Source organism: Mesoplodon densirostris, chromosome 7, assembly GCF_025265405.1.
Source record: "Mesoplodon densirostris isolate mMesDen1 chromosome 7, mMesDen1 primary haplotype, whole genome shotgun sequence".
Taxonomy (NCBI): domain Eukaryota; kingdom Metazoa; phylum Chordata; class Mammalia; order Artiodactyla; family Ziphiidae; genus Mesoplodon; species Mesoplodon densirostris.
The window spans coordinates 70,076,599-70,097,920 of NC_082667.1; the positions used below are offsets into that span (position 1 = coordinate 70,076,599).

At 39.9% G+C, this 21,322-nt stretch overlaps 1 protein-coding gene across 2 annotated transcripts in view; it reads left to right on the forward strand.

Annotated features, from left to right (window-relative positions):
• Nucleotides 1-1,116: 1,116 nt before the first annotated feature.
• Nucleotides 1,117-21,322, forward strand: part of PDE3B (phosphodiesterase 3B) — a 166,513-nt gene continuing 146,307 nt past the window's right edge. For both annotated transcript variants that reach the window (XM_060103988.1, XM_060103989.1), the window contains exon 1: nt 1,117-2,108. In XM_060103988.1, coding sequence (XP_059959971.1) covers nt 1,128-2,108 — 981 coding nt within the window. In that variant the 5' untranslated portion in view covers nt 1,117-1,127. The remainder of the gene's footprint in view (nt 2,109-21,322) is intronic.

The window sequence follows — 21,322 nt, forward strand, 5'->3', positions numbered from 1 at the left end:
GACGGATGCAGATGTCAACCCCAGTGCGTATGTTTGGCAAAGACGCAGGGAGTATGGAACGGTAGTTCCTCCCCTATGAAGATGGTTCTTGAGGAAGACAATCTCGGTAGTATCTATTAGGATGCTCCCAGAGAGCGCTCCACGTGCATGCTCCTCCCTAAAAGCCACTGCAAGGGCCTGCTGCGTGGCCCAAGAATCCACGTTGCTGTTGAGGTCAGACCTAGCCACAGTGATCAAGGTTTCTTCCCCATGACCTTGGTGGTGGCTGGCCCTTTACCAGGTCACAGCTCGGCTCGGACAGTCCAAGGGTCCACACTAAACTGGGATGAAGGTAGAGGCTAGACCCGCCGCCTCCCCCCGCCCCAACTCGGTTTTTTTACTAGACACTCCCCTTGGGAACCGTAAACATCCTCTTTCCCTACGCCCCGGTGGTGAGCCTGCCTGGGGTCCGTGACTTACCCCAAAGGGAAACTGCGCGCCTGGGGTCCCAGGATGGCGGGCTTGCCCCCTTCCATCCGAAAAGGTCCCCTCCCGTCTCTCCCAGCCTGGGCAAGTCTTCGGGCGGCCGCGGCCGCGCTCTCCCCAGTCTGGGGACGCTTAGTCGGCTGGGGTCCCCAGCTCGCTTCCCGGCTGGCGGGCGGCCGGCAGTGCGAACCGCGGAGCGGGTGGCGGCGGGACTGGCCGGGGCGCGGGCGCGCGCGGGCGGCTGGCGGCGGGCGGGGCGCGCGCCCGGCCCGGGCAGCCGCGGGGGGAGGAGCGCCCGCCAGCAGATCGCGCGCCCAACGGACTAGGCTAAATCCGTGAGGTAACTGTTGCAGCCCGCGGGAGCTGGGAGGCGACACCGAGGCTCCAGTCCCGAGAAGTGCCTGAGGGAAAAGGAGGGGGTCCTGCCGCAGCGGTCCCAGGCAGAAGCCCCTCCGCCCCTCTCCTCAGCCAGCATGTCGCGGACCCCGCCGCTCCTCCGCCCGCGAGGCGGGGACCCTGGGCCACGGCGGCGGGCGCAGCCCTGACGCGCTGCCGAGTCGGGGGGCTCCTCGAGCGCGGGGTCCAGGCGGGAAGGAGCGCGAGCTGCCGCTGCGGTCCGAGCGGGGCGTGCCGAGCCCCTGCGGACACCCCGCGTCCCGGCCATGAGGAGGGACGAGCGAGACGCCAAAGCCATGCGGTACCTGCAGCCGCCGGACGGGGCCGGCTCGCCCCTCGAGAGTCTGAGGAACGGCTACGTGAAGGGCTGCGTGAGCCCCCTGCGGCAGGACCCCCCGCGCGGCTTCTTCTTCCACCTCTGCCGCTTCTGCAACGTGGAGCTGTTGCTGCCGCCGCCGCCGGCCTCCCCCCAGCAGCCGCGGCGCGGCTCTCCCTTCTCCCGGGCGCGCCTCTCGTTGGGCGCCCTGGCCGCCTTTGTCCTCGCCCTGCTGCTCGGCTCGGGGCCCGAGAGCTGGGCTGTCGGGGCCGCCCGGCTGCGGACCCTGCTGAGCGTCTGCTCGCACAGCCTCAGCCCCCTCTTCAGCATCGCCTGTGCCTTCTTCTTCCTCACCTGCTTCCTGACCCGGACCAAGCGGGACCCCGGGCCGGGCCGGAGCGGTGGCGGCTCCTGGTGGCTGCTGGCGCTGCCCGCCTGCTGTTACCTGGGGGACTTCTTGGTGGGGCAGTGGGGGTCTTGGTCTTGGGGGGACGGAGACGCCGGGGCCCGGGCCCCGCACACGCCCCCGGCGGTGGCCGGCAGGCTGTTCTTGGTGCTGAGCTGCGTGGGCTTGCTGACGCTCGCGCAGCCGGGGAGGCTCCGGCACAGCATCCTGGTGCTGCTCTTCTCCGGCTTCGTCTGGTGGGTGTCCTTCACCAGCCTCGGGGCGCTGCCTCCAGCCCTCCGGCCGCTGCTGTCCTGCCTGGTGGGGGGCGTCGGCTGCCTGCTGGCCCTGGGGCTGGATCACTTCTTCCAAATCAGGGAAGCTCCCCATCATCCTCGGTTGTCCAGTACCGCGGAGGAAAAAGTGCCTGTGATCAGACCCCGGAGGAGGTCCAGCTGCGTGTCGTTCGGAGAAAATTCAGCCAGTTACTATGGCAGTGGCAAAATGTTCAGGAGACCTTCATTGCCTTGCATTTCGAGAGAACAGGTATGTTACCAGAAAGCAAAGTTTGGTAAGGAAGGGAGGGCGGTTTTATCGCTTCAGTTCCCGAGTTGAATTAGCGTGTTTGAAAGCATGTTTACTTCCATGGTGGAAAAAAGACAATTTTTATTCTGAAAAGAATTCCTAAAATACAGGAAGCTTTAAAAAATGCATAAGTGCCATTTATCTTTGAATAGAAATGAAATAGCAGACTAAGCATATTGCACTTTTTAAAGAGTTTGTTAATGTAGTAGATGCGTTCACAGAAGAATGAAGTGAATTATTTGAAGTATAATAGATTGACTACTCCCACTTTGGCATAGTCTGATGTGTAGCTTTTTGGTGACATTTATCTGTTGCTGTTATAATGGTGATGTCTCCCCAAAGATAGCGTACAGCCATTAGAATGAGTGGGAAAAAAATATATATATATGAATTTTAATCAGTGTGGTTTCATTATTCTTGATAATTGAGAGGACAAATCTGAGATCTCATAATAAAAAGAGAAAACAGTGATGAGTTTTGGAACAGAGACTTGTTAATTTAGATGAAAAGACTGTTGGGGATAATTATAAGAGATTTCTCCCCCACCCTCCACCCTAAATTTCAGCAGTGTAGGCTAATATAATCTTTTACAGACTAACTCATGGTCCTGTGTGTTTGTTGCATAATTAGGAGAATGTTGTAACAATTTAACCTTTAAACTTAGTAATGTTTGGAAATATGCCAAAAGCATTTGTACAGTTTCTTTTCCTGTAGGTTTATATGCTTTTGTGTTTTAAAGGAATGGAAATCATCATTAGGGAAAGAGTTTCTATTTTTGTATAGCCTAGGGAAATCTTACCTGTTCTACATCACTAAGAAACTCACCAAGTATAGCTACTGTTCACAGAGCATTTACTAAGTGCGAAATACTTATATTGTCTTAAACCCTCACAAGGACTCTGTGTGGTAGGTGACATTAACCTCAAGTTAGAGATGAGCAAATTGAGGCTTATAGAGATTACCCAACTTCACACATCTAGTAAGTGGCAGTGCTGGGATTTGAACCTAGATTTTTCAGTTTTCAATGATGTCTTCTAAGCAACTAAAAGGATGAATGTAGAGGTTTTCCTTAAGTAGGAGAGTAGGAGTCTATACTATTGGTTTTCAATCTTTTTGATTAGTGATATGCTTTACACCAGGGACCCAATATATTTGAAACAGGAGTTTCTTATTACTACATCTGATGCTCTTTGCTCTTCAATATAGTCTACAAGCTATTACACTATCCGTAGTGCTCAAAGAGACAACACCTTGCTCCCTGAAAAGTGTTTTCAGAGGCTGCTTTGTGGTCTGTAGTTATTTGGCCAAATGCTTGGAAAAAATTGTTCAAAATATATCATGGCTTTTGTTTTCTCAGTTTACTGCCAGTGATAGTAGACAATGCTCAGAATAATGTGTATCAAGAGAAAAATTGTCAGGAGAAGATTCACTGTAGAGCAGAGTCATATCAGCTATTTTCATAGACTGGAATAGCGTTTGACATTTGACTATTTGCAAATATATTGTATTTTTTAACACCAGGAAAGTGTTTTAGCACAGTTTCATCACATTTGTAAACAATTTTCCTGAGCTTAGCAGCGTTACAGTTTAACGTAACTTAATTGCAATATGTTGGCCTAGTGAATTATGGGTGTTAGCTTATAAATTGAAAATTCCTGGTCTACTTGATCCTGGTCTGGTGCTCTTTCCGTCACAGCAACCTTTTTTCAACCGTTAACTGGGTGCGGCATTGTTATGCTAGGTAGCATTATTATTTGTATTAGAGGAAAATATTGTGCTTTTAAAATTTGTGCTTTTAAAAAGGGCATGTTTTATTAGTGCAGAAAACCCTTATTCACATTCCACTATGAATAGGAACATTTTCTTGGTGGAGGGGGTCTTAAATATATGCTGATAGTTCAAGGGTTTATACATGGTTAATGTTCAGTGTCATAACATACTACTCTTTCAGCAGTACTAGAAACTACTAGATATTTTTAGCTTGGCAGAGACTGTAATAAAAATTTTTACTTATGCTTTTTCCTGAAGTTTAACAGTGGATCTGTGGTTTTGTTTGGAGGTATGTTATGTGAAAGAAATTAAGTGGAAACCAATACTTTTATGGAAGTAAAAGATCGAGAGATTTTCTAATTTTCAAAGTGCTAAACTTTGTATGTGTTAATTGTAAAGTCACTCTCTTGTTTCAGAAAGTGAAGGGAGACAAACGGTTTTGGGTAGAAGCTGATATTGGGGAGAGTCTCCTGGATTCATAGAGGTTCAAGGGTAAAGTCTTAGCCCTGCCGTCATATTGGAAAAGTTGGTGAGCCTTTCTGAGTCTGAGTATCCTGTCAAATCAGGGGATCCAGTAGGTGAATTCTATACCAACTTCCAATTCTAGAATTCACTTGTTTTAGTTAGTTTACACTTTCTGTCAGGTATAAATAAATGTATGACTAAAACTTCAAAAGTTAATAGATCTCAAAGTTTTACTTAAATGTTTAATGTTGATATTGCTAGCCTATATTTTCCAAGGTGTGATCATTGGAAAGTTTGAACAAAAATTCTGTATTATTTGAAGAGAAAGAACTTTTAACACGTATATGTGGACTTTCGTTTGTGGATTGATAAAATTATTACGCTTTCATTTCCTTAAGAATTTAAACGGTTTTATTAACATCTTTGAAAAACAATTGAAAACTCATATTAATATAAATGTTTTTAATTGTGTGAGAGTAGATTCAAAGTAATTTTTAACATTTGGGATGTTATGTTAGATACTGTATTGAAAAATAGTGGCATATGTTTGTAAAGCATATGATTTTTTCACAATTAGGTTTAAAGTTTAGTTACTGCTGACTGTGTTCTACCTTGGTGGGTTAATGGAAAGAAGCACTAAGTTTGTAGTATATTTGTGAAGAATCAGCTGAGACTAATAGGAAGTAAAAAAAAATTTTTTTTTACATCTATATAAGATGCTTTGGCCTGAATTTAAAAAGCTACATTTCTATGTCATTTTAATTATACATTCTACAATGCAAATTTCGGCTGTCCACCAGATCATTTCGTGTGTGATAGGCTAGGTAAATATAAGGTTTTGAAAGGCATAAGTCTGTGTGTGAGATATTTTTCTATACCTAAAATGCTGAGTGCTTTCTAAATGGTTAGGTAAATATTTAAAAATTCTGTGGCCTTAAAGCCCATAAATATTATTTAAAGTGTTAATTTTGTTTAAAAAAGGATACGCATGTAGTATGAAGCCTTTTAAAAAAGATTTTAAAAAAGATTTTAAAGTTTAAGTGATTATTTATTCCTCTAAGGAATCTGCAAGGCATAACCCACCATGAATTTTTTAAAGAATACTGTGGAATTTGTGAAATTTAGTGAGTGTTTTATTCTAATTTCATGTTAATATTTTGTAGTGAAACATCAGCCTACGTAATATTTTTATGCTTTATTTTGTAAATATTGTATGTACCCTTGCCATCAGAGTTATCTTTCAAAAACACAGATTTGATCAAATCACTCGCTCTGTTTTAAAAATCTCTTACGGCTTTTCATTGTCCACAAAATAAAGTTCATGCCCTTGACCCTTGCTTGCAAAGTCTTAATAACCTGCTCTTAGCCTTATTTTGTTGTTTTTGAAAGCCGTTAGGAGTTATGGAACACCTCCCCACATCCATCCACCGCTCTAGCTATTTGAGGACTGCTTATTGTTACTGACGTGTAGACTTTTTTCTTTTGATTTTACCATTCACACTGTTTGAAATCTCCTTTAAGAAACATATAAGATTAAGAAGTGTTTAGACACTACAGTGATACTCAGACTAATGTATAAGCTGAGACAAAACTCCATCCTAGCAGAGTTGGCCGGGTTTAAAAATAAAAGTTGACAAATCGTGTCAAGCAGTGATGTGATGTGTGATAGAATATTTTCATTATACCACATGAAATAGTAACATCTCCATAGTTTGTTTTCCCACAGTGAGTGGAAGGTAAATAGGGCCAACCATAAGTAAAACTTTGGTTTTAGTATAGTTTAGTGATGTTTGTTTTCATTGTCCTCTGATTTTTAAATCCTCCTCAGTGGCAGGCACTTCTCTGATTCTCTTTCCTTCTTCCCTTTCAGTTACCAAGTCAGCCTGTTTCCCTAGCGCATTCTCCTGCCTTCTTATACCCCACCCAAAGCAGGAAGAATCTATACTTGCTGAAAAAGTTTATTTCAACATAAATATGTTTGTATAGATATAGAAGAAATAGAAGAGATTTGGAGTTTATCTAATTGAAATCTGCTCATTTTATAGAAAGGAAAAAAATTCAACTCCAGAGAGAGAAGAATATTGTCTCTAGGTTATGCCACGAGGTTTTGGGATACAGGGACTAGAACCTAGGTCTTGACTCCTAGTCACCTGTACTTTCCGTTAAGAGCATATGCACCTGTAGTCATAGTTTTCCAAAGCTGTTCTTAATTTGCCAGCTATCTCTAATTATGTGATAAACAATGTCCCTGAGTAAAAGCGGCTGAGGGTGGTGGTGGGAGAGAGGGGAAGTGAGAGGTAGGAGGTACTCTTGAAATCACATAGTTCATGATGACCTTGAAGATAAACTTGGTACCTGATATAATTATTTCAGGGTAACTTGTCAGGATGCAGCTGGTCTGAAACTCAGGTGCCTTAAGAGGCCAGCCACATAGCCTATTTATGTTATACGTTGGGGAAGGAGGGGAGGTAAGGAAGAATGGAAGTGAACTGTTGCCTACTTTGCCTAAGGGCTTTCAGTTTAAATAAAACAAACTGAACAACCGTGTTAGCCAAGCAAAACCTTAGAAGAGCTGGGTTCTGTCTGTGGGTAGTTCCTGACAGTTTATAACTGTATATAGTTGTGTATAAACAATTATAATTATAGTTTATAATAATTATAATTATTTTTTATATTTATTTGTTTAATTATATATTTATAATATTTATTTTATTATATTTTTATTATTAAGTTTATTATAATAGTTTATAATTGTTCACCTTATTATTTACAAACTGATTAATGTTTATTTAAGAGATTGTTAGAAACCTGTTCTTAGAACTTGGGGAAGAGGAGTGTGTTTCCCACTTTTTCTTTTACAACCTAGAACTTTTTCTCCAGTATTGATTGACCTGGAATGTTATCTTATCTTTATAGACTTTTCCCTCCTCCATCGATAGAGTACATCGTTTGACTGCTTCCTTACATTTCGTATAACTTGCTTTCAGTATATTTTAAATTTATTTAGTTGGCATTTAAATTTGTTAATGAGAAATGCCATACATAAAAGACTGTACATATGTATATTTTATATGATTTAAGGAAGAAAATAAAACAAAAAAAGAAAAATGTCAAGTACATACCACTCATTTCCTTTGTATAACCTCTTTTGCATCCCCTTCTCTCTGCCCCAGAGACAACACATCTATCTTGATTTTTTTTTTTGGATGTTCATTCCCTTGCTTATCGTTATAACTCCCCTGAACATATTACTAAGTAACCTAAATAATATGTTGTCAGTATTGTCTGCTTTTGAACTTTAAGTAAATAGAATCATGCTGTATGAATTCTTCTGTAACTTTTTTTTTTTTTTTTAAGATGTTGGGGGTAGGAGTTTATTTATTTATTTATTTATTTATTTTTGCTGCGTTGGGTCTTCGTTTCTGTGCGAGGGCTTTCTCTAGTTGTGGCAAGCGGGGGCCACTCTTCATCGCGGTGCGCGGGCCTCTCACTATCGCGGCCTCTCTTGTTGCGGAGCACAGGCTTCAGACGCGCAGGCTCAGTAGTTGTGGCTCACGGGCCTAGTTGCTCCGCGGCATATGGGATCCTCCTAGACCAGGGCTCGAACCCGTGTCCCCTGCATTAGCAGGCAGATTCTCAACCACTGCGCCACCAGGGAAGCCCTGTAACTTTTTTTTTTCTTGACGTTTGAGATTCATTCATGTTGATGTGGATGAATGTGGTTCATTTTTTTTCAATGCTGTATAGTGTTTCATTGTATGAACATAATAAAATTTATCCATTCCACTGTTCATGGACCTGTGGGTGGTTTTCAGTTTTTTGCTATTAAGCACAATGCTGCTATGAAATTTTTTGTAAATGTCTCCTATAGGGGCATGCACACATCTAGGTGTAGAATTGCTGAGCTGCAAGGTATGCTCATATTCAACTTTACTGTGTATGATAGGCAGAATAATGTTACCGTAAAGATGTCCATGTTCTAATTCCTGGAATTTGTGGGTATGTTACCCTGCCTGGCAAAAGAGACTTTGCAGGTGGGATTAAGTTAAGGACCTTGAGATGGGGAGATTATCCAGGTATCCAGGATTATCTAAGTAGACCCAGTGTCACAGGGTCTTTAAAAAGTGGAAGAGGGAGACAGAAGAGATCAGAGAAGGAGAAGTGATAATGGAAGTAGGATTAGAGTAATATAATGTGAGAAAGACTCATTCAGTCCACCTTTGGCTTTCACAATGGGAGAAGGCCAGGAGCCAATGAAAGCAGGCAGCCTCTAGAAGCTGGAAGAGACAAGGAAATGCATTTTTCCTTATAGTCCTTGAAAGTAACAAAGCCCTTCCAATACCTCGATTTTAGCTCAGTGAGACCTTTGTCAGACTTCAGACCCACAGAACTGTAAGATGTTAAATGTGTGTTGTTTTATGTGACTGAGTTTGTGGTAATTTGTTACAGGAATGTATCAGTTTGCATTAACTGCTATAACAGTTGACATGGGTTGCTGTGACAAAGTACTACAAATTGGGTGGCTTAAACAGCAGAAATTTATTGTCTCACAGTGCTGGAGTCTACAAGTCCGGATCAGACTGTCCGCAGGGTTGGTTCCTTCTGAGGACTCTGAGGGGGAATCTGTTCCATGCCTGTCTCCTAGCTTCTGGTGGTTTGCTGGCAATCTTTGGCATTTTTTGGCTTTTAGATGTGTCATCCCATCTCTGCCTTCATCTTCACATGGCACTCTCTCCATGTCTCTTCATATAGTCTTCTCTCTGTGCCTGTCTTTGTGTCTCAATTTACCCTTTTTATAAATACCCCAGTCATATTGGACTAGTGCCTACCCTAATCACCTCATTTTAATCTAATTACCTCTGTAAAGACCTAATTTCCAAACGAAGTCACATTCTAAGGTATTGAGGGTTAGGACTTCAATATATCTTTTTTTGAGGGACACACTTTAACCCATACAAGTAGCAGTAGAAAACTGAGACACTCTGGGAAGTTGAGTTGTTTTCCAGAATGGTTGCACAATTTATATTCTGCTAGCAGTGAATAAGAATGCCCTTGAACCAATGATTCCTATTTAATAACTTTAATTTTTGTTAGTCCAGTGAGTGTGAAATGTATTTCTTTGTGATTTTAATTTGCAGTTTTCTAATTACTAATGAGGCTGAATATTGTTTATGTTTATGGATTGCATTTCTTATTCAGGGATTACCTGTTCATGTCTTTTGCCTTTTTTTTTTTTTGTGGTACGCGGACCTCTCACTGTTGTGGCCTCTCCCGTTGCGGAGCACAGGCTCTGGACGCTCAGGCTCAGCGGCCATGGCTCACGGGCCCAGCCGCTCCGCGGCACGTGGGAAGCCCACCACTGAATTTATAAAAGGCAAAAGATAGGGCTTCCCTGGTGGCGCAGTGGTTGAGTCCACCTGCCGGTGCAAGGGGACACGGGTTTGTGCCCCGGTCCGGGAAGATCCCACATGCCGTGGAGCTTTCGCGTCTGGAGCCTGTGCTCCGTAAGGGAGAGGCCGCAACAGTGAGAGGCCTGCGTACCGCAAAACAAACAAACAAACAAAAATTCAGTGGTTTGGGGACTTCCCTGGCGGTCCAGTGGTTAATACTTCCAATGCAGGGGGTGCAGGCTCCATCCCTGGTCGGGGAACTAAGATCCACATAACTCATGGCCAAAAAACCAAAGACATTAAACAGAAGCAATATTGTAACAAATTCAATAAAGACTTTAAAAATGGTCCACATCAAAAGTAAAATTAAAAATTCAGTGGTTTTTTCTTGGTTCATGAGTTCTTTATATATTTTGGACATTAATCCTTTATTGGTTATTTGGGTTGCAAATATCTTCTTCCAGTTTTCGTGGTGTCTTTTGATAACTGAGATTCTTAATTTTAATATTATCAAATTTACCAATCTTTTCCTTTAATGGTGTGAGACTCTCCATGTCTTGTTTATAAAACTCTTCCCTATTGGAAGTCATAAAATAAACTCTTATATTATCTTTTCAGAGTTTTAAAGTTTTGCCTTTCAAATGGTTTTTATCCACCTAGAATTGATTTCCATGTATAATGTGATACAGAGATTGAATCTCATTTTTTACCCGTATGTATATCCAGTTATGTCAGCACAATTCACTGAAAAGTTTATTCTCCGTTTATCAGCAGTGCTGCCTCTGTCAAATGTGAAATTTCAGGGTGTGTGTGAATCTGTATCTGGCTTCTCTGTCATGCTTCACTGATAAGTTTATGTGCCCTGTGTTAATGCTACACCGTTGTAATTATAATAGCTTTATAATGAGACAATATACAGTAAGTCTCCTCATCTTACTGTTTTTCTTCAAGAGTTTGTCAGTTATTTTTGGACCTTTGCTCTTTAATATAAATTTTAGAATAAGTTTGTCAAGTTCTACAGAAATTCATATTGGAATTTTGATTGCCATTGCATTAAATCTTTTGAACAATTTAGAGGAGAATTTGATTTTGATTGAAAATTTTAAGTTGCATTTTTCTATAAATTTATTTAGTATAACTTTTCAAATTTATTTTCTTTGTAATATCTTTTTATTATCTGTAATATCTTTTTTATTATCTATTTATTTAATTTGTTCAGCATCTGCATTTTTGTCTTCTTTTTCATTCCTACCATCATTTGTATCATTTTTCTTTGTTTCTTAATCAACCTGGCTAGAAGTTTGTTTTTTTGTTTTTTGGGTTTTTCTGGTCACGCCACGTGGCATTCGGGATCTTAGTTCCCTGATCAGGGATGGAACCAGCGCCCCCTGCATTGGAAACGTGGAGTCTTAACCACTGGACCACCAGGGAAGTCCCAGTTTATTTGTTTTTTAATCTCTTCAAAAAACAAGCTTTTTGGATTGGTACTTGTTTTCTTTTTTTTTATATGTTAATTTTTATTGGAGTATAGTTGAATTACAATGTAGTGTTAATTTCTGCTGTACAGCAAAGTGAATCAGTTATACATATATCCACTCTTTTTTAGATTCTTTTCCCATATAGGTCATTACAGAGTGTTGAGTAGAGTTCCCTGTGCTATACAGTAGGTTCTTATTAGTTATGTATTTTATATATAGTAGTGTGTATATATCAATCCCAATTTCCCAATTTTTCCGCCCTTCCCCCTTGGTAACCATAAGTTGGTACTTGTTTCCTATTTTATTTATATCAGCTCTTTTATGATTTCTTTTTTTCTTTCTTTGAGTTTATTTTCTTCTTCTTTTTTTTTTTTTTTGAGTTTATTTTCTTGTTCCCTATTTTTTTTTTTTGGCCATGCCACACGGCTTGTGGGAATCTTAGTTCTTAGTTCCCTGACCAAGGATTGAACCCTGGCGCTTGGCAGTGAGAGCTCAGAGTCCTAACCACTGGACTGCCAGGGAGTTCCCTCTTGTTCCTTTTTTTAACTTTGTAATTGAGATGCTATGCCCATTAACTTTGAGCTTTTCCAGCATATGCGTTTAAGATTATACATTTCTCTCTAAATATTGCTTTAGTTGAATGTCACAAGTTTCGATGTATAGTATGGTTACTGTGCAGTCTGAAGAATTTTCTAATTTTCATTTTGATTTCCCTTTTGACTGACAGTTGTTTAGAAAAAAAAATTCTAATCATATGCAGGTTTTCCAGTTATTGTTGTTGATTTCTGACTTCAGTGCCTTTGGGCAAAGAATGTGGCCTAACATATGATCAGTTTTCATAAGTGTTCTGTTTGCTTGAAAAAATACATCAGTTTTGTTAGCTGTCTGGTAGATAAAAGGTGTAAAATGTCCTTTTCATACCTTCTGTGTCCTTATTGACTTTTTATCTTATTGACCCGTCAGTAACTGGACAGAGTATTAAAAAATCTCACTTTCCTGGTGTTTTTTTCAACCCCCTCACCCACAGTTTGTGGGTAAGTGTATGGAGAGGAGAACTTTACAAACTGGATGGAATTACTTATCAGAGGGACAGAAAAAGGATGCATGAGAGAGAGCACATGTCATATGTTTAAAGAGTCAGTGTAAGAATGTAATGAAAAATTTGATCAGCGTTAATATATATTTACAAATTGTCATTTATATGTGCCAGCCCCTAGAGAGATACTAAGACGATAGTCACAGGGTCTGTATTGCAAGGAGATCACACTCTAATTGAGATGAAAAAAAATAAATAAATAATTACAATTCAGTGTGGTAAGTGATATAGCAGAGGTATACATAAGGTACATGGGAGCTTTAGGGAAGGAACAGCTAACTCTCTCCAGGAGGAGAGTCAGAAAGCCTTCAGAAAGTATATAACAATTGAGCTTTAATCTTCAAAAAAAGTTTCTTACTGATATAAAATGTATAAAAAAATTAATTAAAAAATTTTACTTCTATGGCCTTAATAAGAATTTTTCAAAGTTATTCCAACATAATCTCCACCTTACTGTAAATATGTTTGGAATAAGAATACTTCTTATCAACTGAGAGACTATAAAGTCACAGAAAATATACTGAGTCCAATCAGGCAAACTGTTTACCTTCAGTTCCCAGTCAATACTAACAACCAAAAAAGATGCTTAAATTTTCTATCAGAAATGTCAGTATCAGTGGTAAAAATAATATAAGCAATAAAGAAATGTAACCCAGGATTAGAAAAAAGGGATTATTATAAGATATATTTACCAAGTACTCGCTATGTGCTAGTCTCAACAGCTCTGTGAAATAAGTATTGAAATCTTGTTGTGCAGCTGGAAACTAAGGTAGAAAGGTGAATTGACTAGCTCCACATCACTCAGCTAGCACACAGAAAATACCACAATATGCTAAATGCCATTTTCAGTGTATAACAAGCCCCTAAGAACTCTCCCAATTGAAACAACTAAACTACAGGTTTAAGCATTTTAGAATGTATCTTTTGAAAGGAATCACTGAGTAAGAAAAATTTCAGATCCCCCAAAAAAGAAGTGAAAGTAGTGTGGGGGAGAAAAAAATGTTCCCTTCTTCCCTTCTAGGGTCTTTGTTTGGGCTAGTAATTAAATTGATTTAAGACAAATTAACAGGGGAAAAACAAATTTAATTTTGTATATGGGAGCCCCATAAAAAAGTGAGACTCCAAGAAGTAACCAAAGCAGGAATCTTTTATAACTTTAAGACAAAGAAACAATAAATTTGTGAAGAACTGGCGAGACAAAGGAGTCTGGGCTTGAGGTAGTGAATTGGTGAAGAAGTAACAAGGTTTGTTAGGGCCAAGCATTCTTGGCCCTAAATTCCCTATCTCTGGTGATAAGGATGCCTTCCACCCTCCTGGTACTGGGATGGGTACCTTTCACATGGGAGATTTATCTCCTGCTTTTGGGGAGGGGGGGAACAAAGGAGGGTCAGAGTATTCTTCACCGCTGTTTCTCAAGTAAACTTTAATTCAAAATAAGCTATATGTCGGAGTGACATATTCTGGGGTAGCACATTCTGCTCCCCTTAAGTAGGAATCCCGAGAGGTAAGCAGACATTAAAACCAGCTTTCATTTGAAGGTTTCTGACCATCCTCAGAGACCATGAACATTTGCTTCTGTTAGGTATGGCTAGGCTCAAGAGATAAAACCTAGGGTCTGTCCAGAGTCAGAAATCTAATAGAAAAACTGCATAAAGCAGAGACCCCATAGTGCTACTCTTCCAGTGTAAGGTTAAGTGAGAAATAAATGTGACCATGGAGATGGGATGCGTGTCTTGACCTTGGCACAGGGAGTTGGGGAAGAGAGAAAATAAATCTTCCCTGGGAATGTATAACCGCAGGAGAGCCCTCATAGAGTTTTTGTTTGTTTGTTTTAAATTTTGGTAAAATATAAATAACATAAAATTGACCATTTTGGCCATTTTTAACTGTACAGTTTAGTGGCATTAAGTACATTCATATTGTTGTGCAACCATCACCACCATCTAACTCTAGAACTTTTTTTATCTTCCCAAACTAAAACTCCATACCCATTAAACAATAACTCTCTCCATTCCCCCTCCTCCCAGCACCTGGTAACTGCCATTCTACATTCTGTTTCTATGAATTTGACTACTTTAGATACTTCATACAAGTGGAATCATTTGTATTTATCTTTTGTGACTGACTTGTTTCACTTAGCAGAGTCATCTTTGGAATTCTAATAGGAATTACATTGAATCCATAGATTGCCTTGAGTAGTATTTACATCTTAGCAATAGTAAGTCTTACAATTCATTAACATGGCAGGTCTTTCTATTTATTTGTGTTTTAATTTCTTTCAACAGTGTTTTGTAGTTTTCAGTGTACACATCTTTCACCTCTTTGGTTAAGTTTATTCCTAAGTATTCTTTTTGATGCTATTGTAAATGGGATTGTTTCTTAGTTTCGTTTTTTAATATTTCATTGTTAGTGTTTGAAAATGCAACTGATTTATATGTGTTGTTTTTGTATCCTGCAGCTTACCTGAATTTGTCTATTCTAATATTTTTTTTGTGTGGAATCTTTAGGTCCTCATTTAGTCAAATTTTTTTTAAAAATAAGACTTAATTTTTTAGAGCAGTTTAAAGTTCATAGCAAAATTGAGAGGAAGGTACAGATTCTCCATATACACTTTGCCCCCGACATGGCCATAGCCTCTTCCATTATCAGCATCACCCGCCCCCCCGACTGTTACATTTGTTAAGACTGATGAACCTACATCATAATCACCCAAAGTCCATAGTTTACGTTATGTTTCACTCTTGATCTTGTGCATTTTATGGGTTTAGATAAATGTATAATGACATGTATCCATCATTATGGAAAATAAATACAAAGTATTCACTGCCCTAAAAATCCTTTGTGCTCTGCATGTTCATCCCTTACCTCATCCCCACCCTTGGCAACCACTGATCTTTTTACTTTCTCCATACTTTTGCGTTTTCCAGAATGTCATATAATTGGAATCATAGAGTACTCATTTAGTTTTTTATCTAAATTAATGCTACATAGGTGGACTTCAAGTGAAAATGTAAAGTGGTCCCAGGTGACTGATAGAGGTAAATTCAAATTCTCTAAGGCCTCAAATGATTCCCACAGATAAAATTCCAAGGATATTGAGCAGTGCATAGTCAAAAATCCACAAAACTTGCGCAGAAACAAGACACTATGAATGAGAAGCTGCAGAAAAAAGTACACAGCAAAAGAAACCCACAAAGACTTCAGAGCTTGGAGCTATTATTTATCAGATATAAAAAATATGTTTAATATGCTTAAAAAATGAAATAGAAGCTTGGGAAAATGGTTGGGGAACAGAGAATTAAAAGAATAATCATGCAGATTTGAAAAATAGAACTTCTAAATATGAAAAAATAACCACAGATTTAAAACCTGATACACATATTAAATAGCAGTTGAGAGACAGAATCTGTGAACCAGAATGTAGATCCAAAGAAATTGTCCGTAATGTTTTGCAGAGAGAAAAAGATGGAAGTTAAGAAAGAGGGATCGAAAAAGTTGGAGAATAAAGAAAAGAGTTTAACATGAATTTAACTGATGGTCCAAAAGGAAATAATAAAAGGGAAAACAGGCAATATTTGAGGAGATAATGGTTATAAAATAGAACTTTACAGAACTGATGAAAAATACCAACTGATATCCAGAAAGCCCACTGAATCCCAAGCAGATTAAAGAAAAAGAAATCCACCCTTAGATTCCATCATTGCAAAATTCAGAACACACACACACACACACACACACACACACACACACACACACACACACACACACACGAGACGTTCTAAAAGAAGCCAGAGAGAAAAAAGAAGTTACCTACCAAAAAAATGAATGGCAGTTACACTGAAAGGTGACTTATTAATAGGAAGAATGGAAGCCAGAAAACAGTTGACTGTCATTTGTCATGTGCTGAGGGAAAATAACTGTCAAAGTAGAAACCAATGTCCAGCAAAACTTTCTAGAAAGAGAACATATTAAAACCATTTCAGACCAGCAAAAACTGAGAGTTTTTTACCAGCAAAGTATGCATACTTTAGGCAGAAGGAAGAACTTAAATCAAGAAGGAATGATAGTAAATATATAGGTAAAATTAAGTAGCCTTGATGTTCTGAAACATTACTAACAGTGCCTAATTTGTGAGGGGAGAACAAGCTAGAATTAAAACTAGAAAAAAATAGCATTTACCTTGGAAGGAAAAATTAGAATAGTGAGATGATGTGAGAATCTTCTGTCTATAGTGAGAATACTAGGAGTGGAGAGACAGAGAGGTATAAATATTTTCATATGAAGAGAGGTCTGAAGATATTTCAGGTCTGGGTGTCTGAAAGGTTAGTGGTATCGTTAAACAACATAGGCAGTATGGGGAAAGGACCTGGTTTGGGAGAAATGACAAAGAGCTTAGTTTTATTGATTAATGCATGTTTTCTCATGTGTATACTTGCTATCTCTAAATGGGATGTAACCTCCCTGGCAACAATGATCAAACATTTCTATTTTGTATTTCTCATAGTATATTTTGGAGTTGACAGTGGTTATCTAATATTGTATTTACTCTTGATAGTTCCATGCTGACCTTGAGAAAAGGAAAGAACTCTAGGTGGAGATGGGTCTCAATTCCCTACTGTCTTTGGTATTCTCGTTAACAGTAAGCTGTGTTGCACAATGATGAAGCCAGACTGCTTCAGAGTTTCAATGGCATCTCCGCCACTTACAGGATATTAGGCAGTTGTTTAACTTCTTTGTACCTCAGCTTCCCCAGGTGTAAACTGGGGGTAAAATAGCATCTGTCTCACTGATGTGAGGATTAAATGAGTTAATAACCTGTAAAGTTCTTGAAACAGTGTCTGGCACCTGGTAAGGTTGCCATGCAATATTGGTGCTGTTATTATAGTTAAAATTTTCATTCTTGAATTGCTTGGTACTTCATGCCAAATTACTCTAAAATTAATGGTGGGCTTCCCTGGTGGCACAGTGGTTAAGAATCCTGCTGCCAATGCAGGGGACATGGGTTCGAGCCCTGGTCCAGGAAGATCCCATATGCTGCGGAGCAACTAAGCCCATGCGCCACAGCTACTGAGCCTGCGCTCTAGAGCCTGCGAGCCACAACTACTGAAGCCCGCGTACCTAGAGCCCGTGCACCAAAACAAAGAGAAGCCCGCGCACTGCAACTAAGAGTAGCCCCCACTCGCTGCAAGTAGAGAAAGACTGCGAGCAGCAGTGAAGACCCAACGCAGCCAAAAATAAAATAAACAAATTTATCAAAAAAACCCACAACAACCCTTTAAAAAAAAATCAATGGTAAGGTTAACTGAAATTTAGATCTTTCAAGAAGTCCCTTTTTATTGTCCTGAAACTCCTTTTGCAACCTGTATTGAGTAAAAAGCCTGTACATAAGGGATAATATGGGGGAAATTCTTCCAGCGGATTGTTCAGTATTAGGACAACAAAGAAAAGATGCAAGTGATGAGTTTAAAAGCGATTAAGGGGACTTCCCTGGTGGTCCAGTGGTTAAGACTTTGCCTTCCAATGCAGGGTGCTGGTTCGATTCCTGGTTGGGGAGCTAAGATCCCACATGCCTCGTGGCCAAAAAAAAAAAACCCCAAAACATAAAAAACAGAAACAATATTGTAACAAATTCAATAAAGACTTTAAAAATGGTCCACATCAAAAAAAAAAACCTGTTGTATAAAAAAATAAATATAATAAAATTCAAAAAAAAGAATAAAGGAAAAGCAACAGAAATGATTTTAAAAAAAAGCAACTTCAAAAGTGATTAAAAGGGGTAATTGGGGCTTCTTATCTTTTGAAGTTTCAGAGTTAAAGGTTAAGAACCTTTGGTCCAGCGGACGAAGAGTTTGTCAACTACTGCAACCATAACTTTCTGTCCCTTAAACTTTTGTTCCAGCTTGTCACTTTGGGGTTGGAGGTACACTGGAACTTCAAACAAATGCTCTCACTCATAATTCTTGCTTCATAGTTCACTGTCTGCTAAGCATGTTGACAGTTATGCAGCCCCACCCCAGGACTGATAAGAGGGAAACAAGAGATGAGGGAACAGAAGGAAGAGAAACGGTGTCTAAAAAAGTGACTCCTCCAACCCTCCAGCCATTATGAGGCACCGAGCTTTACTGCTTCTTCAATTTAACGCTTCGTTCCACCTTTTAGATAAAGTGCCCTGAAGATCTTTCACTATGTAACTGGTAATGGTTTAAAGCAGACAAAAATAATTATGGATGTGAATTTTTACAAATATATGGGGACATATTTTTCCTTAGGGGGAAAATACCTACGTATACATTAGTAAACACCAATATTTATTATTTTATAGTTTTCTTTTGTTGTAAATTAAGCACCATATAGAATTAACTTTACTATCTGAAAATTCATTCCTTCAGCAAACTTTGCTAAGGCTAACGTTCTGCTAGGAACTGTGAGGGCTGTAAAGAAGAATCATGTATGGATATTATACCCAGGTGTTTAGTATAAGATAAAAGTGAAGATTTTATTTTAAATGAGAAAGCATTATTGTAATTTTGTAGTTGTCTGAGGGGCTCAATAAAACCCACATTCCTTCCCCAAATTCTGAACAAACTGAGAAAAGAGTGACAGGTGAGAGATCAGAATACCACCTTTATTCCTGATAAAACTCATGTTGCAGGACATGGCTTATATATGCAGGCAGTTTTGCTTTCTAATCATGAAGCCCAGAGTTAAATAGACATACGTGGTCATAGAAAGGACAGGGCCAGGAACATCCTCCCTACTTGCTAGGAGGGCCCATCCATGGAGGAGCACTGGAGAACTTCTAGCTAGTAGGTAGGCTCCCTAGAGCAAAAAGCAACAGGTAGGGGGCCTCCCTGGTGGCGCAGTGGTTGAGAGTCCGCCTGCCGATGCAGGGGATACGGGTTCGTGCCCCGGTCTGGGAGGATCCCATATGCCGCGGAGCGGCTGGGCCCGTGAGCCATGGCCGCTGGGCCTGCGCATCCGGAGCCTGTGCCCCGCAACGGGAGAGGCCACAACAGTGAGAGGCCCACATAACGCAAAAAGGAAAAAAAAAAAAAAAAAAAAAGCAACAGGTAGGGTTATGCTTATGTAATTCTTTAGGCTATACTTACCAATCATGTTAAGTTACTATTCCCCTTCTAAGAGAATAGTGAGGGGATAGAGAAAGTCCAGAAATTTAGGAAAAATTCCAACTCGTGGAAACTGTAGGATTGAGGAAAAGGCATTGCCTTTCAACATGAAAATAGGAAAAGCCATTTGTAATCCTAACAACTTTAATGCAACAGGTATTTTAAAGTTTGCGTGGCCTGGTTTTAGCTACTGTAGATTTTTACATAGTTGCATAGAATATACTTAATTTTAAAACTGAGGCTAGGTTCTACCTTTTTTCATTTTTTCCCTCTAGACAAAATTGAGTCACTGCCTTCTCAGTGTGCATCTACTCTTAACATTCAATATATTTGTGTTTATTTTGTGTTCTTTAAATACAGGGATAGTTTCTCATTTGTTTATGTATCTCCCTTGCTTGGATATAGCAAATAGTTTATTGAATTGAATTATTGCATTAAGTACTGTTCTTTTTACCACTTAACATGGCATTTTTTTCTAGTTGCTACATACTACTCATAATTCCATCGTTGAAAATAACATGAGTGGGATACCTAAAGAATACGTTCTTTTTTAAAAAATTAATTAATTAAAAAAATTTTTTTGGCTGTGTTGGGTCTTCGTTTCTGTGTGAGGGCTTTCTCTAGTTGTGGCAAGCGGGGTCCACTCTTCATCGCGGTGCGTGGGCCTCTCACTTTCGCGGCCTCTCTTGTTGCGGAGCACAGGCTCCAGACGTGCAGGCTCAGTAGTTGTGGCTCACGGGCCCAGTTGCTCCGTGGCATGTGGGATCTTCCCAGACCAGGGCTCGAACCTGTGTCCCCTGCATTGGCAAGCAGATTCTCAACCACTGCGCCACCAGGGAAGCCCAAGAATATGTTCTTGAAATCACAGAACCCAGAAGCAATCTTCTCTAACAGGAGAAGATTGCTTTAAGTGAATGACAGAGTTTGTAGGTGAAGTTTTAGAAGAATATTCAAAGCTGGGAGAATGGAGACTAATGTAGGACCTTGTGGGCTGGAATTGCCTCTTTTGCAAAAAGAGGTGGCATACAGTGATTATTTGAGGTGACATTGTAGTGGTTCAGTAGTGCTGAAAACAACTTTGATGTTACTTTTTCAGATATGCCTTACAAAAAAATGCTTAAGATTTGGTTAAAAATTCCTAGGTGTTTGAATGGTTCTCAGTTAACCAGTGTTGATAGAATGAACACTTTCAGTGTTTAGAAGCACTTTAAAAATTTTTCTAGGGAGAACTTCACCTTCTTAATACAAATCTGCTAATTTTTATAGTTTACCAAGGAGGAAGATGGTAGTAAATTATTAGTCATAATTGTTTAGCAAACTCCAGAAATGTGATTTTTTATTTTTTATTTTTTTTTGCGATATGCGGACCTCTCACTGTTGTGGCCTCTCCCATTGCGGAGCACAGGCTCCGGACGTGCAGGCTCAGTGGCCATGGCTCACGGGCCCAGCTGCTCCATGGCATGTGGGATCCTCCCGGACCAGGGCACGAACCTGTGTCCCTTGCATCGGCAGGCAGACTCTCAACCACTGCGCCACCAGTAAGCTAAGTACATATATGTCCGGTAACCAAGGTTTATCTTGTTACAAGTAATACCTTTTTAGTTTAAATGCATTTTTGCCATGACTGTTTCTCATATGTTTAACTCTGTTTCTGCTTCCTGATAGATCTTGATGAAAATAGTTCATTATTTCCCTGATAAGTAAGGGCTGTCATTTTAAACACTGTTTCTCTTACTGTGCCATGATACAATGATGCCCTAAGTGCCTTATAAAGCCTTGCCGTATACTAAGTGATCTCAGACATTTTTGTATCTTGAATTTTTACCTGCTCATTAATAGATATTTTGCT